This window comes from Gallinula chloropus, assembly GCF_964237585.1.
Source record: "Gallinula chloropus genome assembly, chromosome: 2".
In the NCBI taxonomy this organism is placed as follows: domain Eukaryota; kingdom Metazoa; phylum Chordata; class Aves; order Gruiformes; family Rallidae; genus Gallinula; species Gallinula chloropus.
The window spans coordinates 21,987,641-22,015,316 of record NC_140086.1 but is presented as its reverse complement, the minus strand read 5'-3'; the positions used below and the strand labels follow the sequence as shown (position 1 = coordinate 22,015,316).

General features: G+C 37.4%; 1 protein-coding gene across 18 annotated transcripts in view; it reads left to right on the top strand.

Annotated features, from left to right (window-relative positions):
* The window catches only part of RIMS2 (regulating synaptic membrane exocytosis 2), a gene marked incomplete at both ends in the record, with an annotated part of 475,681 nt that overhangs the window by 378,461 nt on the left and 69,544 nt on the right, over positions 1 to 27,676 (top strand). The window contains 3 exons of one of the 18 annotated variants that reach the window (XM_084260491.1): positions 665 to 765; positions 20,829 to 21,001; positions 22,019 to 22,261. The exons of 16 other annotated variants lie outside the window; for them this stretch is intronic. In XM_084260491.1, coding sequence (XP_084116617.1) covers positions 665 to 765; positions 20,829 to 21,001; positions 22,019 to 22,261 — 517 coding nt within the window. The remainder of the gene's footprint in view (positions 1 to 664; positions 766 to 20,828; positions 21,002 to 22,018; positions 22,262 to 27,676) is intronic. One more of the 18 variants, XM_084260506.1, reaches the window with a different exon arrangement.

Sequence of the window (27,676 nt, the reverse complement as noted above, 5' to 3'; positions counted from 1 at the left end):
GTATGGTTAAGAACCCTCCCTAATTGAGACTAATCATGTGCTTGGGCCAAGGAGAGTGAATCATGAAATCATTCTTGAAATTGTGTGTCATCAGAATGTAATACAGTGATGCCACTGGGTGGCTCTTTAACATTCCTTTATACATCTTTAAATTGTTTTGAGCATACTAAGAATATGCTCAAATGGTAAACAGAAACTGCCAGCCTGTGGTTGTCACTTGATTGCTGAATTGGTATAAAAATGCTGATATCACCCTATAACAAATGCAGAAACAGGTTCTTGACCCAAAATAATCAGGTTGTCTTTGCATTCCATTTTTTTAAATTAAAGACTGAGTTTCTCTTGAATATTTTGAAATAGTAAAATTCTATTCTGTGGAAACATTCTGCTCCATTTACATTCATTTTTCCACAAAGTCGGTTTCATTTGAATTGTGTTGATAATAAACATTAAGATTCTGCTGAAATACTTATCTACTGTTTTTTTCCTCTTTTTTTTTGTTGTCTGCAAATTTGTAGTTAAGAAACTAAAATTGTATGCACTGTAATTTAAGTAAATAAAATTTCATCTCTTTCTGTTAGAACTTCCATGAGCATAACATTAAACTGAAATTGATGGCTGCTTGTGTATTTATTTTCTTTTTTTTTTTTCTTTAACTTAACAGGTTCAATGGATGTAGAAGAGAGGAATCGGCAAGTGAAAATGAGCAAGTACAAACAGGTAGCAGGATCAGATTCCAGGCTGGAGCAAGATTATCATTCTAAGGCAAGGGAGTTTTGTTTTGAAAAGCAACACAATATGCTAAACTGAAATATCCAATATCCTTTTAGAAAACAATAGTTCAGTGGGAGGTTGTTTCTTCAGTAAAGGTTTATTGTGTGTCTATAATAAAATTATTGGAAAAGTGCAGAAAAACCCATAATAGAGAGTGTTCTTGATTATTGAAATTTAAAATGGATAAGTTAAATCAAATAAAAGTGTCAGTGCAAGCATCCATTGGAATGAACAATAGGGCCATGATATCAAAGCTCAAAAAAAGGGTAAAGAGACGTTTGCTGAATGAGGGATGGAATGAGAGCTATTGAAACCTGCTCATGGCTTTCATGTAGTTGAACACAGGGTTATCTTGATGTATGGAAAGCTGGAAGATGTAGTGTTACTTAGTTTAATAATGGCAGTTTAGCTTTTGTAAGCTAAAGCACTGTGTACACCAACACAAGCTTCCACCACAGCTGTGGCGATTTGCCAAAACTCCAAGTGGTTTCATAGCAGTGTAGCCCCAAATATACTATCCAAAATTTCCTGCTATCTGGAACAGGGTCATGTCATATACAGTGTATTAATTAAAATAATCAAGATATTTTCAATTTAAACTTCTATTATGCAAAAATAGTTTAGTGGCCTCTAAAAGACTTCATTAATTGAGGTCAGATTGCAAGTGGGAAACACGAGACTTCTGACCTATAAAGAGAAGTCTGGTTTAGACTTTTATTTCCAGGATGCAGTTCCTTGCTCCAAGGATTGGCAAAGTTACTGTGAACTGAGCCACTTTGTATTTGAAAACAAAGAAATAATCAAATTTTTAAGGTATTATTAGTTTTGCAGGTAATGTGGGCTAATATACTCATTTTTATTAATTTTACTATTTACATTTTACTAATATAAATACTTTGTAGAATGTATGTTTCATTGAGGAAAAAAAGCAGAAGAGCTTTAGTGAAGCCCATGACAAAGTGAAAAACCCTATTAATTAAAATAGCTAAAATTGAAAAAAAAAACCCAAAAAGAAAAGTGTGAAAAGAGTTTAAAATACTCTGTAGATGTACTACATAACTGGTATTCTACAAATGTAGTTGGTACTACAGAAGGCATAGGAAGTTTCAGTGACATGTAGAAGGGTATACTGTCGTGGCTCGCTTCATGTTGACACTTACAGCAAAATTAATTTCACGTGTGTCTATTCTGTCGACTTTGCCAAGTGTGGCCTTTCAGATGTGAGTGTAATACTGTGAGCAGACCTTCACTCAAGCCTTCTCATTGTATGTACCACAGAAATACGACTTTATGTACTGTATGTATAACCAGACTTATTTTGCTAATTTTCCTGCTCCCGCAATTCTTAAATGAAACTCGAGTCAGAAGTAGGACTGGTATGGAGTAAAGAGAATAAATGGTCTCTCATTTGAAAGAGTTGCATAGAATATAACTACCTAAGTAAACATTTTCTACCCTTCTTTTTTCAATTCACCCACATTGGGCCTCACTATGCACCTTTTATATTTTTAATTAAAGTTTTACCTTCAGTATTACTGGAATGTATTAAAGAGGAAAATTATAAATGGCATTTCTTTATGAAAATGGTGATTTATTTATTGCACACATCAATTTGTCTCCAGAAATAAACAGTTAATTTTCTCTTCTGCCAAATTGTAGTTTTAGTATTTGAAAATGAGTTATTTATTCTATCAATGAGCTTTTGGAACTAGTCACCAGTTATTGGAATATATGTATTCATTTGAAATGCATTCTTAAAATTGTGACATTTTAAAGCCATGTGAGAACCATAACTCTTGTAAGCTATATGAGAGTTCCACCTTTGCTTTTTCAGTACCACTGTTTTGATTCCCCTTAATCAAGTGCTTCTATTATCTAGAGACAGAAAAAAATGAGTTATCTACCTGGTTTCCACAAGAATTCTTCTGGAATCATGAACTGAAACACATATGTCAAACGCTGACTGAAATCTCATCTTCTGTATACTACACAGTGACTTTGATTTTTTAAATCTTTCAGCTGGCCCAGACAAGCTGTTGAGAAATGCCTATGAAAAATGTCATTAAGTAGGCATGAAAGCAGGAATTTTCTTTCACATTTATGTTCTATTTCTTTCTTTAAATGGAAGTCAACAGCAACTGTGTGTCCCTCATGATTACATTGAGTTAATGAAGAAATATTCTCCCTTGATGAGAAAGCAGAAGCTGTAACAATAAAACTTATATCAAAATAGGCATCCTGTATTATACTTCTCTAGTTTTGTTCTGCCTCTGAAGTCTGTACTAGAGATTTTAGTGGAAGGTACATGCACTTCTGTGGTGCCTAGTTATACATTAAGAAGCTTGTGGGAAAAGTTTACTTCCAGACATCTGTATTCTTAGAAGCTGTTAAAATATGAAATTGTTTTTCCCTTATATTGTTTCCTGATGATTGATAAAATCGCAGATTATGTTTTTATTATTCCTATACACACCTCATTATTTTCAGAAAGCAAAGTATTCTGCTTCAGAGTATTTTGTATACGTAATACAGGTAATATACTGCATAAAAGTTTTGTTTGCTTAAATGCAGAAGTTTCTTTAATATTGTTTCAGCAAAGAAATAAGGGAAGTGAGCAATATATTTGATTTTCATATAAACATTTTTACCACTAAGGAGACATGAGGGGAAAAACATGGATGGGCATTCAGGATTAGGTAAAAGTAGTTCTGGTATTGGCACAACTGTTTATTTCTGAAAATTGAGTACTAGCAGAATTGTACTAAATAGGATATATAGTAAAGTCGGAATTGCAATGCAGGTAGAAGTTGACATGCAGGTAAACCTGAGTTCTGTTAATAAAGAGAAAAAGCACAGTAGCACAAGAGGAAAAAATAGCCATGTACCCCACAGTAGCTCTGCAACCCTAGCATGTTTTTCCTCAAGAGTCTTGCTAGGACTAGTTTATCATTTTGTATTAAAATTAAGCTTCCTAGTTCTTAAGTGTTTAAGCAAGATAAGCAGCAAAGAAGAAATGGCCAAGATGGGAGCCCAGAGAAGCTGAGTGAGTGGCATGCTAGATTCACTTTTGGTTGATCCAGCATTTGAAGTCAACTCCCAATCTACCTCTCAACTTTTCTGAAACTCTCTGTCTTGCTTCTTGCTGTGTGGTGCTGCCATTCTTCTGGCAAACTAATCAATAGCACTGTGCTTGTTGAGCAACTCCTTCCCCTGGCCATTCCCACCAGTGCTCAGATTCAGGAATCCCTGCTGACAAAAGAAGCAGAAAGCATGAGAGGAATTGTGCCATCCTCTCCCCTTGTCCATATGACTGGAACATGCCCAATGGGGAGAGTTTAAAAGCTTTGATACTACTGGGAAAGAAAAGAGAGAAGATACTTCTGTATGTGAAGCCCTAGAAGAATTCACAGTCAATGTAGAGTCAAAAGAGAATTCCATCAACTCAGGTTTTATTATCCACTACTAAAGGGTCTGAGCAACTAAAAGTTATCAATACCAAACTACTGGGGGTGGATTTATGTAGGAGTTTGAATATCAAAAAGCTATTGTTTTCTTCAGAAACAAAGTTAACACAGACTGGCAACTAGCTGAAAAACATTTAAACCTCGAAGTATAATGAGCGTCATTTCATTGTTTTTATCAGAAAAAAATTAATGACCTATAAAAAAGGCAGAGAAATCCAGTTATATAATGTAGCAATTAGTAATAGTAATGCACTGTTCAGGGGTATAGTATAATAGAGCAACAAGGAACAAAGTTGGGGTAAACAAGGTGAAAGACCAGATAAGAAGTGAAATTTCTGCAGAATTAGTGACCAGATTATTTAGCCAAATGTAGAAGAGAGCACACCAAATAGAGAATAATACAGAACACCAAAAAGTACTTTACAATTCCATCCTTAGTGATTTATACTGAAACTTTATGCATCATCAGATGTAGGTAATGCTGCAGTTTAGGTTTTAGAGATGATGGCAATTCTCTGCATTTGACATAGGGGACTAGCAGTATTAGGCATACTAGTGTACTACTTTACCAACTTCTAACCTATTAGCAAGACCACGACAAATCAAGCTGTGGAAAAGAAGAGTTAAGCATGCACTCAGTTTGTTGGAGTAGTGTAGGTGCAGCTGAAATGTCCTTGGAGCATGCAGACACTGCAAAGCTGCAGTTCTTCAGAATGAGATACTGGTTCAGTGATGAATCAAGTACCATCTTATGGGTTCCCTGTGTGGGAGAATGTGCAGAAGGTAAGAACTGTAAATCTGGAGGTGGAGGATGTTGAGCTTGAATTCATCAAAAGTAGCTCTCCTTAACTCTTAATCTTGTCACAGTGTGCAAAAGTGTCTGAGAAGTGCCTTTTTCCTCTGAAACCTGCAGTAAGTAGTTGTGTCATTGGTACAGCTACATGAGGTGTCCTTTGACCTGTGTTGTTGATTGAAGCATTAGATTTAATGGTGTTTTGAGGATGCTCTTATCTCCTCCCTAGAAACCGAAACAGAACAGTACACAGGAGCAGCACACAGGGCAGCAAAGATTGCTACTATAAACTCTTGTCACTTTTTTCTTCTTTAAACCCCAGCAGAGGAAGAGTTGAACAAACTTTCAGCCTAATAGGATGATGAGACTTTTGATATTCTTACCCTTTATAAGCTGTAGTTGGTTTATATTGGGTTTGAACTAACAGTTATTGTTTTTGAAAATTTAAGCTTAGACTTTGGGAGTACTGTGAAGATCAGGATATGCCCAGTAATAATTTGATAATTTATATTAATTATGAATATACCTCTCTGATTCTATAATTGTTTCCAACAACCTATGTTGTTAAGGGTGTAATTAGAAAGACTCAAAATGGTGAATAAAAATGCAGGCTAGGTTAGATATCCATGTTTTCTCAAAATGGTGCAGAAATTGGAAATCTGTTTTGTATACATGTCTTTTTAACGTACCAGTTTAAATGTTAAAATTTTAGACATCTGCATATCTGGAGAGACAAAAAAATTAGAATGGAACTATGGTGAAGAATAATTAAAAAGGCAAAAATTAACACAGGTAATATCACACAGAAATATTTCATGAAATTTATTTCCATAAAATACCTGTAAAACTAAGGGCCTGAGCAGCAGACTTTGATAGGCTTTTAAATGGGAATAGCTGTGTGGGGTCCTTTTGTCTTATCTTTCCCCATGTCCACACCAATAAGCTCTTTGCTTCAGGAAATAAACCAAACACCAGTTAGGCTAACAAAGAATTTTCCATATGAGGAAACTTTAGTTACTGCATGTTCCGTGGCTTTTGTGCCATGTTTCCTGTGGACTAGTCAGTAATTGTATTTTTGGGCAAGAAACAATAGCTAAGCCAGCTGCCTGGTCTGGAAGGACAGATCCTGTCACTCTCAACAGCCTGTGAGTGCTCAGGTTTCCATATTAATTGGGCTCATTACGTTACATAAGGAATCTCACTACTCAATGGCAGAGAGTATCTGTCTAGCCCATAGCGCTAACAGCATTTATATTTTCAGTCAAGGTTTTTTTGTATTTTTAATGTCAAAGGTTTATGGAATAAATTACTGAAGTTGCAGTTCTGGTTCCCATAAATACAGTATTTAAACTTCAATTCTAAGACTTAAAAATGTAGCTAGGTGAAATAAGTTCAGAAATTTAGATTTGAGGTCTATACACATGATGATGTAGAAAACTTCTTGCATTTCTATTTTTATCAAACTGTATTGTGCTGATGAGGTAAAAATAATTCAGTGACTGAATACAGATGTGGATTTCGTATGATTTCTAGTATTTTATTCTTCAGTCAGTGATATGCACTTTCTCAGAAAAGAGTTCTGTTGCTAAGCGATTGTTTTTTCATTTAATTCAAGCTGGCTTTTAATTTATTCTGGTTCTGATGCTTTTCTAATTTATTTTTCAATCTTGAGTATCTGTGTGTCTATTGGAGACTTAGGGTATTCTTAAATGTAATATTGTGGTTAACATAAATACTGTGTCTGCATAGCTGAAGTCTACACATCTGAAATGAGGCTGATACTGGCTGTCTTTATCTGTCAGCAGGTACCTTCTGTTGTCAGCCATTTTCTTAGCTTTTGTATCCACTTCTATTGCTAATTATATATGTAGAAAGCAGAGGTTAAATACTTTATAAAATGTCTTTAAATTTCCTTATAATTTGATAATTTCTAAGAGAAAAAATTACTCATGATATTAAAAAATTAAATTATCAGTCTGTTTTGGCTCTGAGTATTCATAAGTTATTGGAGTTCATTGGAAAGAAAGAGGAGAAAATACTAGAAAATGATGTTTTTCCATTAAAAAAAACCCGATCCACAGAAGTACTGTGTAATACTTTATTCTCACAGCAGTAAGTTAAATATTTTTTGCAAATATCAAACATTTCTCAGAAAAAATATTTTATCAAACAGATATATATATATAAACTGTACACAAAATTTATTTCAAAATATTTCTATTGAGGCCAGATTCAATTAAGTAATCACAACCATTCCATTAATAATCACAGTTTAAAGCCACCTGAGTGCTGTTTTGACCAATTTCCAGTAAGAGTAATGGCTGCAATTTATCTTAAATCATTTTATCTTTTTTTTGTCATAGATCTTTTCCTTTCAGAACTGCTTTGTATAGACACACAAATTGCTAAGCTGTTAGTCTTTTTTGGTTCAGAGTGGCTATCTTTTCACAGTAAACTCAATTATTTCTGTTTACAGTTCTAGCTGAACTTAAGCTGCAAATTTCCAAGATGCCATTGAATTGAGTAACAATTAATATATAAATAGTGTGACCGTGCTCGAATTAATTATCTGGGATGTACAGAAGCTGAGGTTTTTCTGATAATAAATGAGAAAATGTACAGAAAACAAGAAGGAAAATTAACCGGGAAATATGTGCTAAATACCTGGGTGCCATAGTCTGACATACAAAAATAGAGAATGTATGAAGTTAATTGAACTGCTGCAAGAGTTGGGGAACTCCAAGAAATGAGAATAATAATCTATGATAACATATCACACTGCATTTTGTGCCACCTTATTTGTTGGCAGGCAGAATAGCCACAGAAAGGACATTTGTCACCTAATAACAAGGTTATAATAGTGTTCCCATCTAGATGGAAACATATTTGCCAGATGCTAGGCTGTTGACCTTGAAAACTCAAGAAAAGCACAGCACACAAGTAGAAAGGATAGACCTGAAGTCCCAAGTGCAGTGCTTAAACATGCAGAATTCATAAGGAAGAAGCAGGACCTTTGCTTCACAGGAGATGGCTCAGAGGTCACCAAGCACTACACAACTCAGAGGCAGGAGAGCTGTCTGGCCCCTCACCTTGCATATTTCTTGCCCTACTTGGCTTACCTGGGCTGCAGCAGCTTGAGAAGGTAGTCCTAGGATGGCCACCACTCCCCAAGGATCAGCTGGGCATACCTTAGATGGGGGTTCACCACTTGTGATTCTGTACTTAAAGCCCTCTGGCTATAATGATGAGACCTGTGAAGTGGTTTTAGCAGTGTGGTTGTTTTCTTAGGTCCAGCATCTCCAGTGCTTTGGTTCTTTGAATGAGTTCATTCTCTTTGATAGCAGCCCCAGTGTGGAGATTTTGCCAGTTATCAGTCTTTTTCCAGAAAAAAGATCTGTAGTTTTGAGGAATATTTTCCATCTGTCATGCAAGAAAAACATTATATATCTCTATCAGATTTCCCCAAGGCATTGAATTTATCTGATTTTTTTTCCTTTTTTTTGAAGTACCATGTAATGTCTTGCAGTTAATTTTAGTGACTATAACTGTGGCTTCAAGGACCCGGTCTGCAAGTAGCGTATGTGAAGAATTTACATGGATAAGGAACATACCACCATTATTCCATAAAAGCTGGCTCTGCACATTGGAGCTAATCAAAGTAGGGTCAAGGCCTTGGAGTCTCAGCATAGAGAGGTCTTTCCTTCATAAAGCCTTAATGCCTTCAGCAACACTTCTATGAGAATGTTATTATAACATGAAGTTTTCTCTGTGACCCTTCTAACCTGTGGTATTTCTGACTGTCATTTCTTGGAAGTAAAATCTTTGCTTACAAGAATTAATATTGATTTAGTGTTAGGCAATAAAATATCTTCTTTAGTACATCAGAAGGAATACTATCTTCCTCCTGCAGAAGGAAATAATTATTATACTAGTGATTTCACTGACAGTCTGGAATCAGCAAATAATAACCAAAAAAGCCAACAACCAAACCCAAGCAGTTCTGAAAATGTAATCCTTAGTTCTGAACAGAGTAATGAGATAACCAAGAAGTGTTTATTTTGTAATAAAAAAATAGAATAGTTGAATTATTGCACCAAACTTACTCTGCTAGTAGTATTTCAAGACAGTAGAAAATGAGATTTTAGACAAAATGATAAAGTCTGCATAAAAAACCCTTTCTTTTTTTCCTCTGAAAGAGTATTTTGTCCTAAATCTTTGCCTTGAACATATATAGATTTTTTCATCTTTTTCATCTAATAACCTCAAGTATCATGCTGAAAAGAAGTTTGGAAATTGCTTTTCTTCCAGAGTCAGTTTACATTGAGGAAAAAATCCATTGTACAGCCAAACATGCAAAATTTTGTCATGGAGTTCTATGTTTTCTTGTGTTTTCTTCAAGCTATATAAAATCATTAAAAGATACTATATTTGTTTCCTCGTATAGAGTATCTTAGATCCATTAAATTTCAGAGAACCAGGATCAATCATCCTGTTTCTGTTCTCTCTCCAGTGAAAACGCTATCAAAGCAAAGAAAAATCCTAGTGATGTGCATACTTATGCAGTTCAATCTGAAGCAAATAACTAATTAATATCTGCACGCTACTTAGTGTGAATATGATTTTCTAAAAATAAAATTCAAAACACTGTGACATAGTTTTCCGTATCTAAGAGACAATAACGTAAATTCACTTCTGGTAAACAGGCTGTCTTTCAAGAATTACAAAGAAATAACATGGGTGGGTTTTAGGAGGCAGCTAGGAATGTTTCCTTTCCCATTTCTAAACTAGTTCCTAGTCACATAAATTTAGGAAATTATATGCTAATGCTATGCTAAGGAAACATCTGTAAAATCAAAATAACTTCAAGGGCCCTAATAATTCATAGACTTTTAAGATCTTTAAAAGCATTCACAGAAATTTTTGACCCAATATAGATAACTGTCTTGTGACATCATCTAAATTTCTCACAGTTTCAGTTGAATTTTGTTTCTTTTCCAGAAATGTTGCATTTAATTATACTACTGTTACAGTGCTTTCTGTGGTGAAGTTGTAATTCTGAGTGATGTTAGCGTTGCATATTTTCTCTAGAAGTGAATTCATATAGCCTTACAGGCAAGCAAAGAGGTGAACTATTATAATATTTACAAGGAGAGAAGACAAACGTAAGACAGACGTGTTTTCTGATTACTCCATCTTTGAGAACTGAAGCACGATGACTAAAGAGAAAAAGAGAGAGCTCACATGCTCAGGGTCTCTTTGCAGTCTTGTTTCCCCTAGTTAGAACATAACAAGGGTAAAGCTGCCAAGGAAATACTTTTTAGGGAAAAAGTAATGTTTTCTAAGCAGTTTAACTTGCCTGTGTGGGGATAAGGAGATCACGGTATCTATATCTTATACATTTGTTTCCCTTTTAGCTAGACATGAAATGGCAGCAAATTTATAAACAGCTGAGCTCATATATTTATTATCCAGGGATTTTCCATGGTGTATCCTAATAACCAGTGAAAACAAGAGATTAAGTAAAAGGATGTTGGAACCATCCCTCAAATCACACTTGATTTTGGAAGCTCTCCTCTGTTGTCTATGGATTTAAGGGGTTATAAAGTCGAATCATGCAGAGATATATTTATATCCTGTTCTTGAGCAATTGTGTTACTCATGGTCCTTAGGCACTTCTGCTTACAGGAATAAGCACTCACCAGATGGCCCATGTATCAATCCAGCTGTTCTCTTCAGCATGAGTTCCTCTGAAGGTGCTGTGTCCCAGGACAAATTTGGTGAAAGTCATATTTAAATGTTACACAGAGAAAGTAGGATTAAGAGAGAAGCTCCGGCCTCTGTTCTCAAACCATCAGGTGTGCCATAATGCTTAACTGGCTTTTTGGGTGAAATTAAGTGTAATGAAACAGAAATTCTGTGATAAGAAAAGATGGCTCCCTTTTTGGGCTTGTTTTGTTTTGTTTTTACAGGAGACCCAAGGGCTGAAAAAAAATTATGGAAATGTAGTGTAAAAACCAAGTAAAATGAGAAGTTTCTAAAATGTTTATTGTTCAACTTCCTTGCTTGTATTTGCAAAGTAATGTCTCAGAGAAGCCCAGATTAGGTAGCACAGTCGGAGACAAAAGAGGATTTCTTGAAACAGAAAACCCCATCTTGTTTCCATCTTTAAAAAATCAGCCGTTGCCTGGATGAAGTGCAGGTGACTGTATGAAGGGCAAGTGATTTTCAGAGCAGTGGTGACAGAAATGCTGTGTGAAACACTTGAAGAACAGAAGCAAATTCAGGAAGCAAACTTTGATTGTACTTAACCAATACAAGTAGGATTCATTAGAGTTAGAAGACAAAAAAAAAGGACAAGGAAGAGAATTAAGAGTTATCCCTGAAACTGAACCCACTGGGCAAGTGAATTAACTGTAGGGAGCCTCACCAGTTTGTCCTAAGAAACATGCACCAGGAGATAAAGCACTGGAGATACCGTTAAATGCGATTGCACAGTAGATTGTGAAGGCCTGGGCACTTTGTTTTTTTGTAATCAGCCTGACTTGAACAGGTCGTATTTTTTACAATGAGCAGTGTCCATGATGGTGTATTTCTGGGAGACCTGGCACAGCATTCTAGAATGCTGTGGAACTGTCAATCTCTTTTTTAAATAGATTTTTTTTTCCTTCTGTGTAAATCAAAAAGTTAATGTGTGGCAGTTAAAAAGATGCAAGGAAAGTAGAGAATATCTACATTAAGACATTATTACCGACTATCGCAAAGCCAGACAAGGGACCTGTTTCTCTAAAGTGAAACTTGACGACTGACTCTGGCCTATTTTAGATAGAAGTTAAAAATCAAGAAAAGGTCATCAGTATGAAAGGGAATTTGGGTAGTAAATATTTCAAATAAATTGGATAAAGATCTTTGTTTTAATTTCCTTTTTGCCTGCTTTCCTGCTTTAATTTTGTGTCAGAAAAGGGTGGATTTTTGGACATCTATCTACCTTTGTCGTTAAAGAGTTCTTCTTTTGAAGCTCTTATTAATATTTATCTACATTTTATGTAGACTTGTATCTCTTCAAGATCTTTGATTTTGTTCAAAAATTGTTGGAAATATTTTGGCTATATGAGAGGATTCTATGGTTCAACTATAACTGGTTAAGGCAGGTTGGAATCATCAGACCCATCTATTCATTCCAATTTACATAGGCAGTTACAGTTGTTTAAACCTAGCCACATGTTACACCTGGATTTCTCTCCTACCTCATTTAATCCATCAGAATCAACTAGAGACATGGAAAAGCTCATCTTACTTTAATATTAAGGCTATGAAAACTCTTCTTTATAATCTCAGTTATTTTCCTTGACAGGTAATAGATTTTTGGTTTTAAAGTAAATGTCTAGTTACAGAGTACAGGAGGCATACCACTGAGGGATGCAGGCCAGTGGTGGTAACCTCTTGTTAGTACAAAATGTGATGTCCCAGAGTCCTGTTCCAGTCATCTAATGATTTGGAGTAGAAGCTCTCTCTCTGAGTAGTGACTTTAAGGTAACTTTTGTGGAGATATGATGAGACATTGGCTTGGCTATTATAAATGTTATATTTTCACTCCAGTGTATAACACATCTCAGATTGCCTTTTAAGAATTTTTTGAGGTGATGCTTAGGATCGTTCCTGTGTTGTTTTACTTGCCTTTTACTTTACCTTAATCAACAGGTTTTTCACCCACTGTGTTTTTCATAGAAAAGACAGAATTTTGAGAAGTGTCTTTGCTGGTCTTAACAGTCTCTGGAAGAATGTGGTAACTTTATTTTCTCCCAGCATAAAATCGGCAGGGCTCTCTCAAAATTTGTAAAATTTGGTCCTGATTTAAAGTAAGATGAAATAAGAACACTCAGATCCCCAGAGAGGATGAAGCTATCTTTGTGAATTAATTCTACGTCAATAACAGCTTGATTTCAGAACAGATAGTGCAGCTGACATTAGAGGTTGTCTTCATCTTCCAAAAGTCGTACTGTATGGAAAAGAACATCAGAACAAGAAACTACTTCATGTTTTGAAACTGACTGCAGGAACATATGTTTTTTGTAGGAAGGCAAACCTGTTGACATGCTAATTCTCAAGCTTACTAAAAGACCCAAATATGTCTTAAGAGCACCCTAACTGCTTTCTAATTTACCAAATATTTGCAAGTCCTATGAATTCTCCTTGGTGTAATCCCAGAATATTTTCTTGTGCTTGCCTATGTTTATTTCATATTGTCCACTAAAGGAGTTCTTAAAAAAATTGCACTATATGCCAACATATGTGAAGCAGATCATTTTATTTCTTTTGATTTGACTTGCCTCTGAACTACCTCTCTCTAGATTTCCAGTTGTCCTTAGTAATCCACTAGTGACTTCTGCATTACTGTTGGACTTGTAGTTTCTTCTTCAGCTCCTGGATCACCTTGACCTGTAGGATGACGGGGTCGTTTAGGTTGGGTGGGATCTCTGGAGCTCTCTAGTCTGACCCCTAGCTTAAAGCGTAGTCAGCTCTAAGAAAAGTACAGTTTGCTCAGGGCTTTATACAATCAGGTTTTGAAAATATTCAAAGATGATAACTGCACAACTTCTCCAGACAACCTGATATGCTGCTTCTCTGCTTAGACTGGATATTAGGAAAAATTTCTTCACTGAAAGAGAGTGGTCAGGCATTGGAACCAGCTGCCCAAGGTGGGGGGTGGAGTCATCATCCCTGGAGGTGTTAAAAAAACGTGTAGATGTGGCACTCCAGGACATGTTTTAGTTGACATGGTGGTATTGAACACACAGTTGGACTTAATGATCTTCAAGCTCTTTTCGAACCTTAAAGATTGTATGATTCTATGATTCACTGTACCTATGGTAAAATTGTGCCTCCTTATACCAGTCAGACCTGCTGTGAATTGCTTGGCTCTGTCTTTTTGATATCCTCCTTGTATGACCCAGCAGGTTGCCATCATAGAATGGTCAGGGTTGAAAGGGATCCCAAGGACCATACAGTTCCACCCAACCCCGCCACAGGCAGGGCCACCAACCTCCAGGCCTGGATCTACACGAGGTTGCCCAGGACCCCATCCAACCTGGCCTTGAATACCCCCAGGGATGGGGCATCCACCATCTCTCTGGGCAGCCTGTTCCAGCACCTCACCACTCTCTCTGTAAAAAACCGTCAGGTACTCCCAAAGCTATAACTTCTCAAGGCAGAACAGGTCCATTTCCCCAGCCTCTCCTCACAGGCAAATGCTCTAGTCCCAGCCATCTGATGGCCTTCCAATAAACTACTTTCAGTTTATTGATGTCATTATGCTTTGGGTATCAAAACCATATGCAATATTCTGGATGTGGTCTAATGAGTGTAAGCAGGGGGGAATAATCACTCTCCTTGATGTACTGGTTATCTTCCAGTCAGTACAACTGAGGCTGCTTTCCTTTGCTGCCAGGGACCACTACTGACCTGCTTATTCTTTTTCATTGTTGAGTTTTCATTTACTAATTTAGCAGAAGGATGCTGTTTGCAATATGGCTTAGTCCCAAAGAGAAATCTAGCTTTAGGAGCTCCTTTGCAAGACTGTATATGTGAGCACTGGCTAGTGAAACTGATAAACAGATGGCACCAAACCACTAAGGGAAAGATGTGAGAACTTTTGAAGTACTTTCACATGAGAGATATGCATGTTCCTTTTCACTAGCATGTTTCAATTAGTGGCCTAAATTTATTGGAGATTAGGATGGTTTAGAAGGTGGAGTTTGGAAATCAGGTTACAGTCAGTTCTTTATTCCAACATAGAAGTAGATCATAATGTTCTGAATAATGGGAAAAAATATGTTGGATTTGGAATGGGAGTAAGGAATAGATGTACAGGGAATAACTGTACATCCAGCTAGATTTACTGTTTCAGGCACTGTACTGCTCAGAAGTAGCAGCACTGTGTGCAGCTCTCTCTTTTATGCTAATGCAACACAAGAATGCCAGGAGAGACCTGGTGGGGCCAGGGTCAGGAGACGAAGGGGTAGCTATTGCAGAGGAAGAGCTGGCTGAATGGAGAACAGGGTTTGGCCAGTGCCAATGGGACTCATCAGAAGCAAAATACAGACCTGAGAAAGCACGATCCAAAAATTAGGAATAAAAAGTGAGATAGGCTAGAATCCAGGACTACAAAGCAGAAGTCAGGATAAGCAGTCTAGAATGAGTCTGAGGTAGAACTGCTTGCAGCTCCATATTGAGAAGCCCAAGGCAACAGTGGATCTTATTACATACCTAACACCAGAGCAGTGCAAGAATTAATCTCCTTGGTCAGACCTTAAATCTCCCAAGGAACTGATGGATGGCATCTGCAGCTAAGAGCTAAGGCAGGGCTGGCAGAGACTGGCCTGGCTAGCTGTACCTCAGTTGCCTTGATGGAGCCTGACAAGAGTGACAAGTGTAAGCACAGATGACAGAGCTGGCTACCTATGAATTACCTGTAAGTGCAGATTCATCACAGTCTTCGTCTTGTGTCTGTGGGTATGCAAGCTACAGATAAACATATGTTCTCCCTGCATATTTATTTGTATGTGGTATTTTGTAAAAACAACTTAGATTCTTTTCCTTTCTGTAAATGTAATGCTATTGTTGTAAATATTAGTAATTAGGATTTTTAATGGCAGGCCTCATTAGGCAGCCGTTAACAAAGGGTTTAGAAATAATCAAACAATCCAATAACACTCATTCAAATGATATGTGGTAACTAAAACTTGCAGTGCCTTTAGAGGCTGTGAACTTGCACCGAAAGCTACAGATGAAATTATAGAACATCTGGCTGCTCGAGAGCTTTTGTCAGTGAGGCAAAGAACTATTGAAACAGCCCAGAATGGTTCTTTAATCTTCTGGTAGTAACACAATGGACAATTGTCTGAAACATCTTCCCAACGTTTTGATCAGTGAAAATATTGGCCAGATTTGCATGTTCCTATGTAAATGCTAGCAACTAAAAGCTGATGAATAGACCATTAAAAAAAAAAAGGAGGGGAAAAAGATGATAAAACAGAAAGACTGTTGGAAATCACTGACAATTTCAATTGCCTGGACAACTGCACGACTCTATAGTCCAAGATGGAAAACTGCTAACAATAGATTAAAGCAATGTGAAACACTTTGAATTAGAAGTTTGAAATGTGAAACTGAAAACAGTTTCTTTCTAAAAATAAGTATCAAAGCAGTTGCAGCTCTAGGTGGCCTGTCAGTCATATAGTGGTGGTTCACAGAGAGGCCAAACTTTTGCATAGGTTGTGGTATTAGGAAGCAGAGCAGGTATTTGGTTTTTGGCTTTAATATTCTTGATTTTGTCACTACAGGAAAGGTATTGGCAAAAACACCTAGATGTCATTTTGTTAGGGTCTCCTGCTGATGATTTTACCAATGCAGAGGAAAGGCCTTTTATGAACTTGTTTGATGGAATCTCTAATCATGAAATTTATCCCATTCTTCAACACAGCAAAATAGGACAAAATCATCTTACTATTAATAAATGTAATAGCATTTTTTATTCAACCCCTCTGCTTGCAGTAGGCTTCCTAGTATTGAAACAGCTTGAAGAGGTTGGGTACTTTTACTGCTTTGTGGGTCATAAAGTCCAGAATGCTGCTTATATTCTATGAGTCTTGATTGGGTTGGCCACGAAAATTTAACCTTATTACAATAAAAGAGACATGTCTTTCCAGCATGGGGAAAGTCAGGAGATAATTTTCCTGCTGCCATAGCTGTTACTTAAAAAAGAAATAAAAATAAACAGTATTTAATTAAACTGTGTAATAGGCAGGTGCTCTTCTCCCTAGCCTGGACCTCCTGCTTGTCCAACTATCAGTGCACATGAGGCTCCCTCACTGTCCTCATGCCCTGGTTCCTTCTGAGGGAAACCAGAGCACTCAGGGTAGTTACAGGTTCTGAAGATCCAAACCTATGGCTGTGCTACAGCCAGGATCCAGCCACGGGGGCTGCACTTTCCCCACAAGATACATTCAGACGGTGTAAACTCCTTTGCCAAGGGACAGCAATGGAGAGGGGTGGGACATTGTAGCAGTGCTTCAGATATAATGGGTAGATGGCACTCGGTTAATAATGACCTTTTCAGTCTAATAGTTGATCTTATCATATAATTGGTGACATTTAGGGAAAAAAACCAAAAAAGGTGAAATTTAGAGGAATATGACAAGGAAATATATGGAACACAAGATGTAATGTTTTGGGGTAACTTTATCCACACAAAAACTGAAAGCTGAATAGTGCAAAATTGTGCAAAACATGGCTGCATTTCACAGTCAGTATAGTTAACATGAAGGAACTGAATACATTTTTAAAAAATCAATATTCGTACAATGGAAGTGCCGTTTTACTTTTGAGGCAGAGAGCAAAGGAGCACTCCAGAAACTTCCTTACAAAGAGCTGCAGGTTAAAAAACAAATGTAAATCTGAGATGCCAGTGTGGCTTCTGTCAGACAAGCAGTATATTTCCTTGTGTAGTCTGTGTGTTAGTTACTGAGGCACTGGCATGGAATGCACTTACTATTATAATCCACTTCCCAAACAAAATTAAGTGAGATATAAGGTCAAAAGTAGACCTTAACGTCAGAATAAAGAGCAAATTGGAGCGGAGTTAATGCACAAATATGATGTATCTGAGCTTTCTCCAACAAGAAGGACAATTTAGTTTCAGTTTCTGGATGTTTCTTTGGTAGGCAGCCAGCAGATCCTGAAACTGTAACTCGGACAATGTGAAAATAACATTTTTAAAACCAAATATTGTATGTTAAGACATTTGGATTTCATGAAAGGATCAATTACCTTCCCTGATTTCAAATCTAAACCATCCTGGGTTTAGTAAGGGTCAGATAATATTTCTGTGCTATCTGACCCAAGTTAAAACATTTGATGGGAAGTAGCTATACTTACAACTGAGAAAAGAGAGACAAGGCAATGATCTGATGATCCTTTTTTCACATTGTATTTGGAAAATAATTTACTTCTGAGTTTCTTGTCTTGCCATAGCGATTCTCAATCTTCACCATATATCACTAAATTAGTAATATTGCATTAGCCTTAAAAAATACAATAGGGTTGTTTTATTTATGAAAATGTCTGATTTGTTATAGGCAGCACATTACTATGAAAAATCTGTGTTAAGTACTGATATTCTCCAGGTGTGGAAATGAAGCAGGCAAAACCAAAAGCATAGGTTTGTGTAACTGTCAGTGTGGTGCTGAATGACTTTGGAATAACTTTGTGCAATGCTGAGGCTGTTTGCCGCTCCATGTTGCTTGCATGTGTGTGATTGAGAAGGGCTCGTTTCCATAGACTGCTTGTCAAGCTCAGTGTGGGATCAGCAGGTTGAGGTCTGTTATTCTATCAATCACCACAAGTAATTATCTATCCCTTAATTGCAGTGTAATTAACAATTCCATCAATGATTTTACATCTGACACTGTGGTCTATCTTATTTCCCCAAGGGATTGCCACATTAGGTCTGTAATGCAGAGGTCACTAGCTGCTGTCAATAACTGTATGTGTGTGTGTTCATATAGGCATGCACAGCTTGGCTGTGTGTGAGCTCTGGTGGGAGCCGGTAGCGGGGTAGCCTTGACAGCACAGGGCTTGGCATGGCAAGTGCATCTGGTTGGGAGCCTTGGCAAATACCGAGGGCCTGAGGGCAGCTTTGAGTCGCTGTCTCCACAGTGTGTGATCATATCCCGGTACATCAGGCTGTGCTTCTCAGTCTTAGGCTAAAGCAACACAAACTACACTCCTAACTTTGTCTTTAATGCAGAAGTTAGAAGTTTTGTAGGGAGGGTGAGGTGGGTGCAAGTGAATAGAAAGTACTCAACATAAACACGTTTCACTAGGCACAGGTTTTTTTTTCTTCCCCAAAGGGCTCAGTAGTTGCTTTTTTAAAAGGACTTGCTGCAAAAGAACAGTCCTTTTATTCTGCTATAATGTTCCATTATCTCTGATGATGAGGACAGCTGTTTAATCATTGTTTTTATGTTCCTAAATGAATACATCAATAATAAGATGTACTGTCGTCTTTATCAAGCACAAAATATTAATGGCATCAATAAAAACAGCCAGTAAATAGTACAACATTTAAAAGTTGTAATCATGGAGATACTTTGAGTTTATGGCTGGCTGAGTGCACTCTCACACTTAAAGGCTGGGGAGAGCTTGAGTGGTTTGTCAATGAACAAATACTGTAAATAAGAGCAGGTCAGGAAGCCAGCAGCAGCATAGGCAGCCATTGTAGGCGAGTGTGCAGTTCTGACTCGGTCGCTGTCTGCCACAGATGCAGAGTCTAACATGCACAGGCACTTTACCTTGTCTTTATTTCATTTCCCTGTCTTACACTGGGCAAAACAACGTGCTATTTCTAAGTGTGGAACTCATGTATAGTAAATAGGCACTCAAATGCTGTTCGCTACTCAGACACCGCACAGGTTTTCATAGTATTTCCCAGTGTAGCATTCCTTGCAAGAGAGCTGAAGCCAATGATCTGTGTGCTTCATGAAAGACAGTTTTTCTGAAACTATACAAAAGGGACAAATTTGACAAATTTGACAGCCAAACCTGGACACCCTTCTCTTCCACAGAACTACTCAGGTCTGCCACTTCACCTGCTGGAGTGTTTTCTGTAGGTGGCTGAGGCCAATGTTGCTACCCCAAGAGTTCAACAAGCCACTGATGCATTGTGCAGATTATTTTCTCCCATTGTTTTCTTTTAGTCCTGTTTGTGCTTCTCTTCACACCTTCCCATACTGTCTTTTTTCCGTGTCTGCCCAACAATTACCTGTCAATCACTGACAATTCATCTCACAGTGGTATTTTTCTTAAAAGATTATCAGTAGTGGCCCACCAGGTTTCTGTATGGACAGAAACGTCTGTATATGAAGAGGAGAGGGGAGAAGGTCTTTCTGCTATCTGTTATATCTGCTCATAATGCAATGCAGAGTGGCACAGACTTAGCATTAATTTAGAGCTAACATGTAACAGGAGTGAATAGCCTTAATATTTTGTTCAGATCTAACGTGAATACCTCTGTGCAGCACTGCTTTGTGTTGTATGGGTTTGCTGCTGATCACCAGACATCTCCAGTGCCATGTTTGGAATATACTGTTAACAACATCAAAAGCTATTGTAATTTTTTAGTCCAGTCCCGTCCTTTCAGACTTCCCAGCCCAGCAGTTCAGCAAGATGCAGGGTATGTTTGCACAGTTGCAACATTGCTTTGTCATTTGGTTTGATAATCTCATCTATCTATTTACTAAAATAAAAATAATTAAGAAATAATTGGTAACATTTGTCAACCAGAAGTTCTTGTAAATAGGCCAGGCCCCAAAAGAGATATATATTTTATAGACAACATGTCTCCTGTTCAATCTTTCATGAGCTCAGTAATCATGGGCAAGTCACTAATGTCTCTGCTTTGCTTTCCTGCACTGGTGAAACAGTTGTGGTAAGAATATTCAATGATGGTTTAGATGTCTTCGCTAAGGTTTGTGAAACCTTTGGAAGAGATGGAAATGTTGTACAAGTCACTCTACAGATGAGGCTGAGGACGCAATAACTTTGAACAGGATAGCAAAGCAGAGTGAAATTAATAAAAAACAAGATAAAACTTGCATTCTGTATCAGTTAAAAATTTCATTATGTAAATTCAAGCAGTCTGGTGGCAAAGGCAGTTTAGATAGCATCAGGAGCCAGCTCCACAGTTGGTCTGTGGTAATGTCACTGACTACATCTGTATCTTTGTCCCTTTCCTCTTACAGTATCGGTCAGGACGGGATCCTCAGCGAGGCTCAGACAATGTTTCCAATAAGTCTTCAGACAGCGATGTCAGTGATGTCTCAGCTGTGTCACGGACAAGCAGCGCTTCGCGTTTCAGCAGCACGAGCTACATGTCTGTCCAGTCGGAGCGACCGAGAGGAAACAAGAAAATAAGGTGAGTACGAGGAGCTGCAGTGCCAGCCATAGCAGTGTTATTTGGGTAACTGAACTTTTATCAGTCATTATATTCCAAATTAATATTTTGCATAGGTTGAGATTTGCAGGGAATTTGCAAAATAGTGGTTTGAATGTCTTTTTCATCTAATGCTTTTCCAAGTCTTCATGGTACTTGTTTTTAACCAAGATTTTCATCATAGGTTGTACTAGCACACCCTGAAGTAACACACATGTTGATAAGCATTAGGCACATTTAGATTTGCGCTTTCTGAAAATCATTTTGTAGAATACTTAATATTCCTGAAAACACAGTTTAACTTGAAAGTTTGTGCTGGCAATGTTAGAGGCATCATAATTTGCTTTTAAACTAGAGCTGCTGAACTGCTACAGAAGTCTGATTTAATACTTGCACAGACCACTTTATTTAATACACTAGTCCAATATAACTGTAGGTGGACAACATTGAATTACTCTTTGACAAGTCATAAATAGTGTGTCTGTGAGCAAAACACAGCATCTCCTTTGCCTGCGCCCTGTGAACACGCTCAGAGGAGCTTTGGCTGCAGAAGGAATGAAAGATCATTTTTCTTGGAAGGTGTAACCCACCCACATATCTCAGCAAAATTCAGTGCCAGCCTATAAAAAGTATCAGGAAATTGTCCTCTTGAAAGAAATGGTGTATTTGAAAAGATTGTTTAAACATCTGTTTGTATGGACGACATTGTTTCTGTCATGCAGTTATGTATACATTTCCAAATGCCACGTATTGCCATGAAACTTTTATTCAGAGAGGGATTTATGCTCCTAAGAAAACGTCCCAAGGTTCTCTGCTGCAGACTGGAGTCTTAGACAGCATGATTTAACTTAGAACTGCTCCCATATTTTAGTTTTTATTTAATTTCTTTTGCATTTCCTTTCTTATGAGTTCATGCATGTTTTTCTCCATGACCCTAACTTTAATTTATGCTTTTCTTTCTTTTTGCATGCCTTTTGCGATTTTTGTTGACTTCAGAAGTACAAGGGATATAGAGGGAAAAAAAGAGGGAGGGCTGGAAGGGGATGAACAAGATGGAATATTTCCTGAGGAGGAAGAAAAAGAGGAGGAGGAGGAGGAGGAAAAAGCAAAAGAGCAAGAAATTAATGACAAAGGGGAAGGGCAAGAGGTGGCAGAGAACTGTGATAAGGAGGAAATCAAAGGATCAGGGCATGATGAAAAAGCTCAAGAAGACCAAGCTGAGGAAGGGAAAGAGGATGACAGGTAAAATATACTTCTGATTCTCTAGATCTGTTCTGTACTAGGACCCTACCTGTGTTTCCCTTTTTCCCTCTTTGCTTTCCTTATCATCTATGTTCTCTGCAGCTTTTTTTGCTTTCAATCATGATGCTTTTGTATTGAAGCAAGTTTCACTCTCAGCTTGGGTGAACTTGTTCTGCATACCAAATGGTCCAGCACGCTAACTTGACTCATTATTATGCATGCAACTGCAGCATATGATTTTTTTAAATTGGTTTAGACTACAGTTTGGGTTTGACTATAATAAACAATAGAAATTGTGAGATTCCTCATTATATTGCCTGCTTGAATTATTATTTCAGGGAAAAAACTTTTGTTGAGTGATATCTCATCAGTATCAAATAATCTTTACTTCCATTTGTGGCAGTAGTAAAGAAGAGATTTTGGATTATTTATTTTTCTTAGTCCTCTTTGTGTAGGCTGATAAATGTGCATATTGATCGACAATCAATGTGGATAAGCAGAGTCTTCCCTTTTCTTGTTCCATGTGAATAACTGTAATGAGTTACTGCATTGTGGAGGGGTCATGTACCTCTGCTGCTGTATTGTGTACAGGAGCATTTCAGCACAATTGGCTCTGATTTTATCAGATAATATTCTACGTTTATACATTTTACCACAATCCCTTTGAACCATTACTTTTTATGTAAATGAGTGACATTTTGTATTGAAAAATCCATGTAATTTGCATTGTGAGAAATACAATGTTCCTTCTTTCTTGATTATCAAAAAAATGAGTTTGAGATTTGCTGAATGCGCTTGAAGCCCTTCTCACCTACACAGGAATGATAGAAAATCTCAGAAAATAAGTATTTTCTTTTAACCTGCTAATTCTGCACTACCTAACAATAACTTAGGCCTGTAAACTGTGTTCATATACATTAGGACAGAGCACTCTACAGCAATCCGCTTTCTTCCTTTGCTGCATGTGCACATGCCTGTACATACACACACACGTGAACGTGCACAAGGCAAAGGTGATGGCGAGTGAGAATCCGAGTGCGCAGTGTTCAGCCTGGGGTGGTGTGGGCCAGCCCAGCCATACTGCTGCTTTTATACATTATGTGCCATTGTTCCTTCACTCGTACAAGAACATTTCAAAATTCAGCAAAGGGAGTTGTTCAGAAACAGATGTCTTTAAGACTGCCTTGGCGTACTTGTTCCAGGGACTGCTAAATGATAGTGTGGGAAACAATGCTTTAAAGACCTTTTTCTTTCCTGACTCCCACTAAATTACCAGTTTAATGGATATGGAAGTCCTGGCTCTCAAAACCCATGACCCTTTTCCTGGTTTCCAGCTTCCACTCAGGCTAGTCTTTAGCCAAAATTCTGTCACTCACAGGAAGTAAAGTCCTCTTTGAGGAAAAACTTCTTCCCCATGCCAGTTTGTTCCTCTGCTGGTTAGCTGCTCCCTGCCTTCAGAAAGAAGCAACACGAAAGTCAGGAGTCTCTGCTTGACAGAGAAAGAAGATGTTACTAAGTGGCTGCTGTGCAGTGAACCTTTCTTTCTGTTAGATTTTGGCTTCTGACATGGAAGTCAGCCTCTAGTATTATTTGCCAATTTTTTTTCCATTTTGACCACTTCTGCTATACAAGTCGCAAATAAAAAGAGAAGTTTCTCTCCCCGTTCCTTACCCATGGTACAGTAAGCACTTGTCTTTTTAGTATTGTCTAAATATTCTTCCAGGGTAAGAAGCAAATGAGAAAACACAGATTGATTCCTGTGTAAGTATAGGTGTAGGTATATCTATACATTTATATAAAAAACTGAAGTATCACAACTCCTGTATTCAGTGGACGAACCTGAAAGCAGGATCAGTCCTAAGCACTGTAGTAAATTCAGTGCCTTCTACTTGCTTGTTTGGCAACTTATAAGATACCTCATACCTGGAAATTTATAAAATACTTTTAAGTTAACAACTTCATCTTTCAAAAAAAAAAGGTTTTCTGACCTAACAGTAACATTAAGCAATCACCAAAGCATCGGTTAATAATTAAATATCTCAATAAGTATTTGAGACACCCAACAGAACCCAAGCAGTCAGTTCATCCAACACAGAATGGTACTAAATTATCATTTAGTTCTGGAGATATTTGGCATCAAAAGCTATATTGCAGATGGGAATTTTCGACAAATATTTTTACTTCAGAGGTGCATCTCTAATTCAACAGAAATAACCTTTCCTTTGCCCAGTCTGTAATGCAGGGGCTGCTCTCTATCACTCCACCATCAAAAATTAGCTCAATAAGGATACATCATACCTCTTGATGTTACTGTGCTTATATACTTTATGAGTAATGGTAATAGTCACACCAAGGGCTTCAATCTGCTGAGGTCATGAGTGGGTTCAGTATAACCTAAGTGACTGTGAAGACAAATATCCATCATGGATTCATCCCATGCCTATTTTAAAGAGTTCCTCAGTGCAATAAACTGCATTAGCTTTTGGAGCACTGCAGCAAAATAAATCAATAAATCTTTTTTTGGCAGAAATAGCTGTAGCATCAGATTTTGCCTTCATTAAAGCTTGTGAAACTAAACCTTGGCATATGGTTGACCTATAGGGAAAACATAATTGTGTTGTTTCTTGGCAATATGTGTTAGTAAACAGAAAGCACAGAGCAAGCTTCCCTGTTGCAAATTTTAAGGTTCCCTTATGTACAGTTCCTTGACATTTTTTCTTATTCCAGCTCCCTGGTGAGCTAGGGCAAACGAATGAATCAGGACAAAATAAAAGCCCTCCTACACCGAATGTGTGAGCATTTATAATTTTTATTGCAGGAAATCTGCTTAAGACTGCTCTAAATCTTAGCCTTCCTCAACGTTTTTCTAAATATCAGTCCTAAGCATTCACTCTGTTAGTCACAATAAGGTTTTTTTATCATGCAAAATCAGAGAACTTATAATCACTGAGTAGGATTTTTCTGTGCTGTTGAAGTACGGAAGAAAAATATAACCTCTGTTCCAAGCACACAGAGTCTAAATCATGAAATGACATGAGACCAGAGTGAAAAACACAGGAGAATTAAGAGATGTTCCACATGACAGGAGATAGTTATAATGCTGGGTTGGGGACATCTTGACAACAGAGAGTAAGAAGCAGGTATTTGAAGAAAGAAAACAAGAGAGCTTTGTGAATGTTTCTGGAGAGCTCTTTTTTCAAGCATTAGAAGCAATGAGGAAAAAAGTGAGGTGTTTACTAAAAATATATCAAGTGGATGATGGGGCAAGTCCAATGAGCAGCAGAAGCTGATCTTTCAGTCTTATAAATGTGATGAGGAAAAATTGCTAAAATGATAGTAAATAAAGATTAATTGTATACAGCTAGATAAAAGAGAGTATAGCTTTTCTTACTGGTGTATGGAGAAAGATGGCACAGCCAAATTAAAAGGCTACAAAACTTACCTTTCCTACAGTGTCCTGGAATGGGTTAAAGTAGGTAAATTGCCTGGGCTAGAAAAAAACACTGCTGTAGATAGCATCTCAAATGGTAAGAGACTGGACAAAACAATTAGCTGTGTGGGCAGACAGAGAGACTAAAGATGTGAAATAGAAAGCATGCACAAGTCACAACATAAGTAGACCTAATTATGAAGTCTGGATAAAAAGGCCTGCCCAAATAGCAAGTCTGAATGACACCCATGATCCACATGGGTGGGAGAAGCAGCAGAAGAGAGGTCGTGAAGGGAAATACAGAGTTTAACAACACAGAGTTGAGATCTGTGATTCACAAGGAAGTGTTAAGACAAAGGTTTTAGTGTAGGCAGGAGGAGATGGAGGAGATGAGAGGGAGTTTTTCTTGCAAAGGGGAATGTGCCTTGATGTAATGTTGATGAAAGGATGATGGCTGAGGGACTGCAATAAAGGAGACGCTGCTGCAGCCCTGTACAACCATCTGGGTGGGCAGAGAACGAGATCCACTAGAGCACATTTTGAATGGAAGGTTAGAGAGAGGAAAAATTTAGAGGGGATGAACTTTAGGGACTAAAGACATTAGAGCATAGTTAATTGTAACAAAGCAAAGAAGAAAACCATGTACTTTTGAAATCTTAAAGAAACCATTAAAGATTTTGGCAGGAGCAGTTTCAACTGAATGTGAAAAGGGAAAGATTGTTTGGAAAAGGTAATTGGAAAGCAAGAACTCAAGAGATTTACTTAAAGCAATGTGTTCAATTAATTCAGAGATGAAAAGGAAAAGGAAATGTGGTATAGTTGCAGAACTGATGAGAGACAGACTAGAGATTCTGCGTAACTTTCTAGAGGGATATGCAAAAACATGTTTCTATGATTCAGGGAAAGAATTCAGTGGTGACCAGGTGGCTAGAAGTAAGAATAAAGAAAGAGGAATGGGCGGAGAACGAAAACCAGAAGAGAACATGTAATCACTTAAGCAAAGCAAACAGTTGAGGAATAGATCCAATGAGAAATGTCTATATGTCACAGGGGCAAAGGGAGAGAAATACATGAAGAGAAGAATGCAGAAATGTAACAGAATCAATCGTGTTTTGCTATGAATCAGAAGAAACCAATGATAACCCATGTGAAGAAGTGAATGCTAAAAGACAGTAAAAGAAATAGACCTGGTTAAGTAGGATGAAGGCACAATGAGAAAGGAGAATTCGTAGTAGAAAAATCAGCTGTGAGTTTTCAAAGATGCTTGAACATACAAGAAAAAGTTTTAACCTATGGATTTGTTTAGATACAAAACTTTTGCTCTTCCTTGTGGTTCTTCATGCTCTCATGCCCTTTCCTTTGTTAGGTATACAGATTTTCACTTTCTAGTTCTTTGTTTGTGTGCCATTCAGTAAAAAATCTTTAAAGAATTTAATTTATAGGTTTTAAAACTGGTTCCTGATGAGTATTTGTTCCTTAGTTTTTCATTATATTGTAACCCTAGTATTTCAGGTTTTATGAGCTTTCCATTGTAATTGCAGCTATTATCAGTTAAATGTAGTGTTTTGCAAAGCTGGATGAAAAAGGATTTCAATTCAGTCTGTGCAAGCTCCTTCACAGGCATGGAAGCCGATAACGTTTTTTTTTTAAATCTATATTCTGGTAAAAATATGAAAAATTGTGCAAAAGATAACAGGCATCAAGAATCCATTTTCAATGTGCATATGCTCTTTGGTTCCTTAAAGCCGTTTCAGAATGATTATACTGATTGCTCCAACTGCACCACTGGATGAAAGAAGTTAATTGTGCCTAACTTTTCTAGCCAAACAGGCCATATGGTTGTATGGGAAAACTGTGTCCTGAGACTCTTTCCCTACTACACAATCAGTCCTTTAGCAAAATTGCAGTACAGGCAGTCTGTGCTCCCAATAGCTCTATCTATGTGTATGTGTGTATATATACTTAAAAATATATGTATTAGCATA